This window comes from Peromyscus maniculatus, chromosome X (genome assembly GCF_049852395.1).
Source record: "Peromyscus maniculatus bairdii isolate BWxNUB_F1_BW_parent chromosome X, HU_Pman_BW_mat_3.1, whole genome shotgun sequence".
In the NCBI taxonomy this organism is placed as follows: Eukaryota; Metazoa; Chordata; class Mammalia; order Rodentia; family Cricetidae; genus Peromyscus; species Peromyscus maniculatus.
In genome coordinates, this window is record NC_134875.1 from 38,117,685 (window position 1) to 38,127,061 (window position 9,377).

At 45.2% G+C, this 9,377-nt stretch overlaps 3 protein-coding genes across 3 annotated transcripts; 1 reads left to right on the forward strand and 2 right to left on the reverse strand.

Moving 5' to 3' along the window:
• Positions 1-235: 235 nt before the first annotated feature.
• Positions 236-1,486, reverse strand: Rnf113a (ring finger protein 113A). Its single transcript, XM_006993597.4, has one exon. It carries the CDS (start codon positions 1,315-1,317, stop codon positions 286-288), a length of 1,032 nt encoding a protein of 343 aa, XP_006993659.1. The 5' UTR covers positions 1,318-1,486; the 3' UTR covers positions 236-285.
• A 29-nt stretch (positions 1,487-1,515) lies between these two features.
• On the forward strand, positions 1,516-4,712 carry Ndufa1 (NADH:ubiquinone oxidoreductase subunit A1). Its single transcript, XM_006993598.4, has 3 exons — positions 1,516-1,708; positions 3,536-3,625; positions 4,556-4,712. Exons 1-3 carry the CDS (start codon positions 1,607-1,609, stop codon positions 4,574-4,576), a joined length of 213 nt encoding a protein of 70 aa, XP_006993660.1. The 5' UTR covers positions 1,516-1,606; the 3' UTR covers positions 4,577-4,712.
• Positions 4,713-6,891: 2,179 nt separating this feature from the next.
• Positions 6,892-9,312, reverse strand: LOC102928185 (protein argonaute-4-like). Its single transcript, XM_015987095.3, is given in 3 exon segments — positions 6,892-8,341; positions 8,404-8,510; positions 8,551-9,312. Coding segments are annotated over 3 exon segments (2,172 nt in total). The 5' UTR covers positions 9,298-9,312; the 3' UTR covers positions 6,892-7,023.
• Positions 9,313-9,377: the final 65 nt, after the last annotated feature.

Sequence of the window (9,377 nt, forward strand, 5' to 3'; positions counted from 1 at the left end):
TCAAAACTTTGGTTCCCTCAAGTAAATCTTAGCTTTTTTCATGAACTTCTCCCATCCACACAACTTGTGACACAGGCCTCTGAAAATACTCACCCATGAAGTATTTATTTGAAGGCTAGAAAAATCCAGATAATACCTATCTTGAAGCTTTTCATCTGGGCCCCTCCTCCATCACCTGCCTTCTCTGCCACTTCCCTTTAAAAAAAAAGAAAGAAAGAAAAAAGATTCCAAAAGATTTTAAGAAACAACAAAATATTTATTTTGAGACTGGGAATTATGGAAAATCTAAATAATGGGAACTGGACTCTCCTCCTCAGGGTCTTCTAAGAAATCAGAAGCACCTCCCTCTGCTTCAGCTCGATGCTTTCCCAGTTTAGCAATCAATTCTTTCGCTGGATTGAAGACGCCATTGGTCTGCTGGTCACAGACATAGCAACGAGAGGTGGTGCGGAAATGCTGCAGTGCACATCGCTCACAGAAATAATGCCTACACTTGGTGACAACTGGGTTTTGGAAGGTCTGGCGACAGATGAAACACTTGAATGGTATTTCCTCATCATCGCTTCCCACTTCGTAGTTTTCGTCCTCATAGACACCATAGCGACCCTCATCAAGCTCACGTTCGATCTGCCACCCGTGCTTGTAATCTGAACGGTCATGGAGGAATTTGCAGCTGTCCCCGAAGCCGCAGAATCCAGTCTCCTTGTAGTCCTTGCAGATGTCGGGCTGGTAATCCCAGCGCACAGTGGCTCGTAGATGCTCCGGAGCTCGGATGGGGCCTTTCCTCACCATCCCGGAGGAGGCATTGCCCATGGATGTATCTTTGGGCTTCACGTATTTCTGATAATTGTTGATTCCCCGATAGATCTTGTCATCTTCCTTGCCCCTCAGCTCCTCCTGGATCTTCTGGCTCCGTTCAAAGATGGATTGTGCATCGCGCTCCTTCTCAGTGTCCAGTTCGTAGACAGCTGTCGCCCCCATATCCTCGGGCCCCACGGGTTTTGCCGAACGGGTCGACTTATAGACCACGCCGAGACCCTCCTGTTCATTCTCGTCCTCGCTACTCAAGCCGCCGCCGTAGTTCGCCTTCTGTTTACCGCTGCCGCGCGTCTTCTGGATCATCGGATTGTGGGTCGCCTGCTTCTTCTCGGGTCGGACCACAGCGCTGCCTTCGTCGCTGCTGCTGCTGCTGTCCCCGGACTCTGCATCACAGAGCCGGCGCTTTCGGCGGCCCGCCGCCCCTTTCCGCCCAGGCTTTTTGAAAAGGAAGGTGCATACCTGGCCAGCCGAATTCCCAGGAGAAAGTTGCTCCGCCATTTGAGATCACCAAAGCTCTGAAACTGCCGCGGCGTACCGGACCTCTTCGCGTCGTCACAGTATTCTCTGCGGCGGTGATTCGGACAGGAGAAAAAGAGACGGCCGGGATACAGCCTGGTTACGATTGGCAGACGGAGAACGCCAGTCTCTTTTGAGCCCCTGCGGCCGCCGTCGCTTCCTCCTGAGTCATCCAGGGCGCCGCCCCTTCTGCCTGCTGCCGGAAGGGAGGTGAAACCCGGTCACCTCTGCGGAGCCGGTTGCGGTTTGGAGCGTGAGTAGCGGTGAGGAGATGTGGTTCGAGATTCTCCCTGGCCTCGCCATCATGGGCGTGTGCTTGGTCATTCCTGGGGTGTCCACTGCGTACATCCACAAGTTCACCAACGGGGGCAAGGTAAGGCTGCCTACTCGGCCGCGGTTGGGCTCTGGGGACCAGTGTTCTTCTAGGGACGGTGGGGGTACGGTGGCCGTTTGGATACGCAGCCGCTCTGTGAGGGTAAGGACTTGTAAGTGGGTCCTCCTCTTAGTGTTGCCTGAAAGCGGAGACTTGCGGATTCCACGTTTTACTTTAAAAAAAAAAAAACATAGCTAGTTTTTGGTTGAGGAAAAGTGGCCCCAACGGCAAAATATCCATTCGGCAGTTAGCAAGGTAGATTACAAGAGCCGGGCCCTAATTCCTAGGCTGACGAGAGAGGTGTTTAGCCGTGTCCCTTCTTCCTATCATCATTCATCTCCTCGTGGAAATCGTTTAATTGACTTGGTGGGTGTGTTTGTGCACGTGAGTGTAGGCGCCTGCGGAGATCAGAAGAGGGCACCGGGTCCCTTAGATCTGGAGTTACAGGAGGTTAGGAGGAACCAGAAGTGGGTGCCAGGAATCGGACTTAAGTCCTCTGCAGGAGGAACAGGCACTTAAGCAGTCTCTCCACCCCTGATCATTTTTATTTTTACGTGTTTGTGTGTATGTATGTGGGTGCAGGCGTGTCAAGGCGCACCTGTGGAGATCAGAACTTCAACGTGCCTGAATTGCGTTTCTCCTTCCACCATGTGGGTCCAGGGAATACAAGTCAGGTCCTCAGGCTTAGGGCAAGGGCCTTTACCCGATAACCCATCTGAAGCCTTCCCTCTGTTGGTTTAATTTCTCACACCCACATTTCTGTAGCTATATGTTCTGTATCCTTAATTGATCCTGCCTCCCTTTTAAACCTCCCGCTGAATTTGCAAGCCTTAAGGAACTCACATCATGACTTTCATTTTCCCTCTTCTGGGCCTCCCCAGCGGCTTTAGAGTACTATCAGATTATAATTTGATTTTTGTTTTGGTGTTGTAATTTTCTTTCCGGTGTAATCTACCTCTATTGTTTCTTAGGGTCCCAAAGCAACAGCTAGATCTTTTTTTTTTTTTTTTCCTTTCCTTCATTTTTCTCATTCTGTATGGCATGGCTTGCTTGGCCTTGAATTTGTGGATCCTCCTGCTATTACCTCCAGAGTGTTGGCATTACAGACATGAGCCACCACACCCAGCTGCCACTTTTTAACTTATAAAAGTTCAATTCTTTAGTGTGTGCAAGCTTTCAGAAATCTAAGGACAACTAGCAGGCATCAGTTGTCTCCTTCTACCTTGTGGTAGCAAGGATCTAATTCAAGTCTTCAGTGGCTCACCAGCAAAACAGAGCTGGGCTTGGTGGTTCTACCCTGTAATCATAGCACTCAGGAAGCTGAGGCAGGGAGATTGATAGTGACTGGAGGTCAACCTATGGCTGTATAGTGAGTTCCTGTCTCCAAAAAAAAAAAAAAAAAAAGTTACCAACTTAATCCTAAATATTAATGATCTGGTTTTATTTAGGAGATTTGGCTTTGTGTTGTCCACTTAGCTGTTGTTTCAATGATGACTCTGTTTTTCTAGTGAGTCATTTCTTTTTGTAAAAATTTATTATTATTTACATGTATGTGTGTCTGCTTCTGTCTGTGTGCACCATGGAGAGTGGAAGAGGCTATGCAGTCTCCCCTGGAATGGAGTAAAAAGCAGTTCTGAGTCTCCCCCGGCCCCCAAACAAAGTAAAAATTGTTGGTGCTGAGAAGCCAATTGAGTACCCAGGAATAGCAAGTGCTCTTAACCACTGAGCCATCTCTTCAGCCCCTAGTTTGTTGTTTAAGAAAAATTGTACATATATCTTTTTATTGAGTCACTCATATTTATAAACTACATTGTCCTTTATTTGAAGGAAAAAAGAGTTGTTCGACTTCGTTACCAGTGGTATTTGATGGAAAGAGATAGACGTGTCTCTGGAGTCAATCGCTACTATGAGTCCAGGGTAAGATGACTGAAAGATGGGGGTGGGTTCTGGTAATGCCTTGCCTAAGTTCATTCAGTACTTACTTAATTTGCATGTTTTTTTACTAGTGAAGTATGCAGTCTTTTATACATATAATGATCTTTGTTGGTGTGTTTTATGTGTGTGTAGTGTGCATTTGTACATGTGTGGGTACACTTCTCATGAATGTGCATGTACAGGACACTTTCCCATTTATTTACTTACTTGTTAGCTGTTTTTATTTATTTTTTTAGGCAGGGTCTCAATATTTAGCCTTGCCTTGCCTGGAACCTGTTATGTAGACCAAGCTGGCCTTGAACTCACAGATCGGCCTACCTCTGTTTGGTGCTGTTTTGTGAGACAGTTTAGTGTTTTGTCCTCTAATTCATGGAGGGGCCTATGTATGAGGATCCAGGAAGTGAATAGTTGCTTCACTGTAATTCCAGTTAGGGTGAAGAAAAGGCGTGTGTGTGTGTGTGTGTGTGTGTGTGTGTGTGTGTGTGTGTGTGTGTATGTGTATGTGTGTGTGTGTGTGTGTTTGCTGCTGTCAGAAAATGAAGTGAAGCAGGTATAGTTCGCACCCTAGCATCCTAGTATTTGGGACATGGAGGCAGTAGGATCAGGAGTTTACCTTTGGGTACATAGGGAGTTTAAGATGAACTTGGATTACATGAGACCTTGTCCAAGACAAAAGAAAAAGCCAGACTTTGAGGTCACCCAGGACTATGGAGTGAGACATTGTCTCAAAGGTCTCTATTTAGTGATTATGAAAACAATTCAGTTTATATTGTTGCAGTTAGAGAAATGTGGGATGTGAAATCACTTGCTTTAATAACAGAATGCCATTCTGTGACACTGGAAATAAGCAGTGTGGTACAATTTTTTATGGGAACAGAATTCTCACATTCTCCTTTTCAAATTGTTTTACAGGGCTTGGAGAATATTGACTAAGGAAGCATTTTCCTGGCTGATGAAAAAAAATTACTCAGCTATGGTCACCTATTCCTACTAGAAGGCAAATGCAGCATATTATATACTATGCGCATGTTATGTAATGCCTAATAAAAATTAAAGAAAAAAAACTAAAGTAATTTTTCCTTTTTATGAAGTAAAGTTGGGGTTTAATAAAGGTATTTTGATATATGGTTGAGAGAAATAGAAGCACTCTGAAGAAACTAAGATACATCTAAACACATAGTTTAGAGTGGGGTGTAGGCTTCATGCAGGGCATGTGCAACAGTCCTTGAGATCCAATGGGACACAGACTTAGCTTGGCCTGCCCTGCCAGAAACAATGGCAGCTTCCCTTAGAATAGGGAGGAAGAATCCCATGGAATTTCAAGGCACCATGCCTTGTGTACAGACAGATTTCACCTTCTCGCAGGTAAATGCCAGAGCATAGAGCAGTGGGGGTCCTACTCTATGCATGGTCAAAATTTAAGGTTATTTTTCTTAGAACATATTGTGCATATGTTTGTACTCTTGTTTAAGGTATTGTACCTATGCAGCTAATTTAAAAATGTAATGTAAATTTCTAGTCCTTGAAAGTTATTATTACTAACTATTTAGGATAATAAAGAAATGCAGGTTAGTAATTAGTTCCCCATAACAATCAAACTTGTAGTCATGTTTTCAAGGTCAAATAGAAATATATTTAAATAGATAGGTGGTCTTCAAACATTTCAAATACCTGCAGAATATAACATTTAAGATGTTTTAATAACATAAGGCTTTTCATAACAATGAGACATGTCTGCTCCTGGCAGCATCAATCTACTTCAGAGAAGATGGTGAGCATTGAAGAACCTCCATAAGGAGTTTCCTTTTTTTGTGGCAAAAGTTAGCCACTGGGCAAAAAACTGCTGACAGTATGCTGTCCAAACAGGACACAAAAGAAAGCAACTGCTGAATTTTGCCAAGAAAAGGCATGACAGTCCTTCAAAATTCCTACTTCACAGATAAGTCTATCAGATATGCTAGACCTGTAGGCCGAAGATGGATGCCCCAACGTTGCAGAGGAACCTTGGGTGACTGTCCAGGCAGCCAGCTGTTTGTGTCATTTCTCACATTTTTTGGAAGTCGCTTGTTTGTACTTCCTGTTTAACTAGTTAATATTATTTCCTTCTCGGGTCTCTGATGGAGTTGAAGACTAAATATTTATAGTTTTCCTTGTTACCAAATTCACAAAAGAAACTCACAAAAGAAGTGTAAAGTGTATAAGGTTGAGAGACATAAAAGTGTAAATTGTTTATCTAAGAAAATGTTTTGAGGTCTAAAAAAATAGTTTTGGGTTGGTAATACAAGTTAGGATACAAAGTGAATTAGGCAGAAAACTTTGGACTCACCAAGATAGAATAGATAACAAAGTATTTTCTCTGACTTTGCCAAATGCAAATGGACTGGACATTGTGAGTGTAATTTTTTTTTATTTTAAAGGGCATGGAAATATATGTGTTTCAGAATATTCAGGTTATGATATATTAAGAAATAGTTGATAAAATCATACTAAAATTTCATCTAGAAAAACTACCTCGTCGGGGAGAAAGGGGAGGAGGGTCTTAAAAACACTTATTGCCAAAGTTAACTTTCTATGAGAGAAGTCTAAAAATCATTTAGAGCTAACCAACCACATAGCAGCATAAAATGGGCACTTTCAAAAACTTGGGAAAATACTAAAAGCTAATTTTTTTTCCAAATAGGGAGGAGAGCTTTTACTTTTTACCATGGCAGTGTCAGGGGTCCCTGCGACATGCATCACACCTGCTCATGTCACAGTCACCAAAGCCAGCCAAGTAAGAGAACTACCTGTTCGAATCTGCAGCCAAATATAGTGCAATTGTCGGGCAGCCTGTTCTCCACAGCACAGGCCCGAAGAGATCAGTAAGATAAAGCAGTGGAAGTAATAAAATTCCGTAAAACTTTCAAAAATGAAATGCTCCTTAAAGGCATTTACAGTGGTGAAGTCAGACACCTCCATTGAAAAGTCTATGGACCCACCTAGTTAAAAAGTGGCGTGGAAAGGAAACAGGTCGTTTGGTTTTTCTCTCCCACCTATGCATACACCCCACTCAATGAACACAGGAAAAAGGAAATACTCCTCTTGTAAGACTAGATGCGGTGAATACCACAGCTAGCAAAATGTCCCATAGAAACCCTCCTTGGAAAGTAAGTCCTTTAGAAAGTAAAGGCTGATCAGCCTTTGCACGTTGAGGTAAAAATTGTCCAGTGCATCAGAAAACATAATCTATGAGTTTCCATTCCTTTTTTTTTTCTTTTCTTCTTTTTTTTTAAATGGCTCAGTTTTGTTGATGCATCAGACAGGGCTGCAAAGTACAGATTCAGTGCAACTATCTATTCCGAGCTGCTGGTAGGGACCACTTGAAATCAACGTGGCACTATCTAGAGGCAGTAGGCATCTGAAACATTGGAGAATGTGTGGGATGCCAAATTGGTTGAGTTCTTTTCCAAGACTCTCAGGCTTATACAGGCCTTTCAAATTGCTAATAGCTCCGGCCAAGCTACCTGTTTCATCTGTCCCTCGGACACCCCTCCACGGTAGTAGATGATGCGAGTGGGCTTGAAGCACGTGGACTTGTAGAACTGAATCAGTAGCTCCCGAGTCATGCTTGTCAGATCCTGCACGATCTCCTGACTGTAGAGGAGCTCCTGAGCAATCTCCTGCCGAGACGTCTGCACCCGAACTGTGGCACAATACCGGCTGGGGTGGCCGTCCATGCTGACCACTACAGCTGCGATAGACGGTTTCTTCCCGTCCCCAGCAGGCGGGTGAGTGACATCTGCTCCCAGGAAAATGACAGGCTGCTGGAACACTGAAGGCCTTTGATGAGGTACAAGTACATTGTTAATTCCTCCAAGCTTTGCGTTTATCTTCAGGCAAAGGTTGGAAAGGGTTTGGGGTGAGGTCTTCACAAGGTTTTTGACCTGGACACACTGTGTGGCCATACCTAAAAGGGTATCTCCAACACGCTTCACCTCCGCATATACTGGTGTCTTTCCCGGCAGGATAACCACTATCAGCTGCAGGCCCACATATGTCATTTTCAGATGTTTAAACATGGGCTCCACACTGTCGGCACCTTGTGCGTACTTGCAGAAGCATGGCTGACTCTGAATGGGCATCCCCGCATCCTTGGAGATTTTACGAAGCTGGTCAGTGAAACTCTTTAGCAAATCTTCCCTACATTGTTTCTGAGGCACAAAACAAGCCACTGCCCAAACTTTAATCTCAATGCCAGCATAAAACTGCTTTCCTCGCATGTCCCAGACACCCTGGTTGGGTGTGGCTACTGTTTTATCCCGGCCTCCGTACTGCAGCATGGGAGCTGGGAGGACCCTGCCTGTGAGCTCCGTCATCTCATTGTGGACAACGATCCCAAACTCCTTCAGGTATGGGTCAGGCCCACCCACCATGCTGTTGCTCTTTACCAGTCTACTGATTTCCTCCTGTCTGTCAGGAGCAGATCTTGCTGTGGCTTTGATCATTGTGGATGTCTGATTGTCTGTGAGCTTCTTTATACATCTCTGTCCTGCCACTATATTACAGACCTCAAGTGGCAAGTAGGTAGGCTTCTGTTCTTGTCCCACCTGAAGGCAGGGCAGATGGGGGTACTTCAGCTGCAGACTATACTTCTGCTTAAAATACTGAGCTACTGTACATTCCAGAGCCTGACCGTTTTCTAGCTGCAAAGGAAAGGTCGTCACCCAAGGTTCCTCTGCAACGTTGGGGCATCCATCTTGGGCCTACAGGTCTAGCAAGTTTGATGACTGGCTGGTCGTCTTGTCACATTACAAACTCAGTATTTTCGTTTCATCTGTCCACAGTGAGTCACCTCAACTTTGAGACCTACTGCAGATAACAAAGATTTCTCCACATACACACAAAAGGTCAATAATTTAATACAGGACCAAAGCTCTAATTTCTTTGGTAAACTTGACATGCTGGGAGTCCGTTAGAGGTTTCGTTTGTTCATTGATGTTCTGAATATCTAAAACCTCACACATGAACTCAATGATAGGCTGGGCCAGGTAGAAAGCAGTTGCAGATACATCAATATTGAGCATCATATTCCACATGGCAGGTCTCACAGACTGGTGAAAGCCGGACCAGACCTCTCTGCCGCCTCCCAGAGGGTGGTAATAACCTTCAGGAGGTGAGAAAAAAGAACGGCCCACAGGAGTGTACCTCATAGAGGAGAGATGCCTTGTAATAACATCAAGTGCTTGTACTGAGTCGTCTGGGACTTCATTCAGGTGCCCAGCTAAAGCCTCCAAAAGCAACTGAAGGCTCACAACTGACACCCACTGCACAGACACTTGGAAAGTTTGGTCTTTACCCTCACCTGGAAGGGTCACCTCCATGTCAACCCTGTCCCGTCCAATTGGCAGTGGATGTGCTGTGTACATGTTTCTTTTGCCATCATAGCCGGGCTGCCGATCCCCAAATATCTGCATCTTGAAGTGTCGCACCATAGTCCCTGTTGGAGGCCGTTTTTCTGGTTTAATATCCACATCATAGTGATACACATCTATTTTAGGGATCTGAACCTGAAAATGATTGGCTAACAGTCGAATTGGCTTCCCAACAGTTCCAAGGCCAGGACGACGAGGTGGCTGGAAAAGGCTGGCTGGAGGTCCGGGTCCCAGCAACTCCATGGCGGCGACAGGGGCTGCCTCGCTCCGGGCCCTGCCGCCGCCGCCGCCGCCGCCGCCGCCCCCTGCCCAGCGCCCGCGTC

Excerpts from the sequence above, each read along its gene's own strand:
- Rnf113a (XM_006993597.4), bottom strand. The coding sequence starts at position 1,317 with ATGGCGGAGCAACTTTCTCCTGGGAATTCGGCTGGCCAGGTATGCACC.
- Ndufa1 (XM_006993598.4), top strand. The coding sequence starts at position 1,607 with ATGTGGTTCGAGATTCTCCCTGGCCTCGCCATCATGGGCGTGTGCTTG. Across the intron at positions 1,709-3,535 it reads AGTTCACCAACGGGGGCAAG|GAAAAAAGAGTTGTTCGACT; the intron begins GTAAGGCTGCCT and ends CTTTATTTGAAG. Across the intron at positions 3,626-4,555 it reads ATCGCTACTATGAGTCCAGG|GGCTTGGAGAATATTGACTA; the intron begins GTAAGATGACTG and ends ATTGTTTTACAG.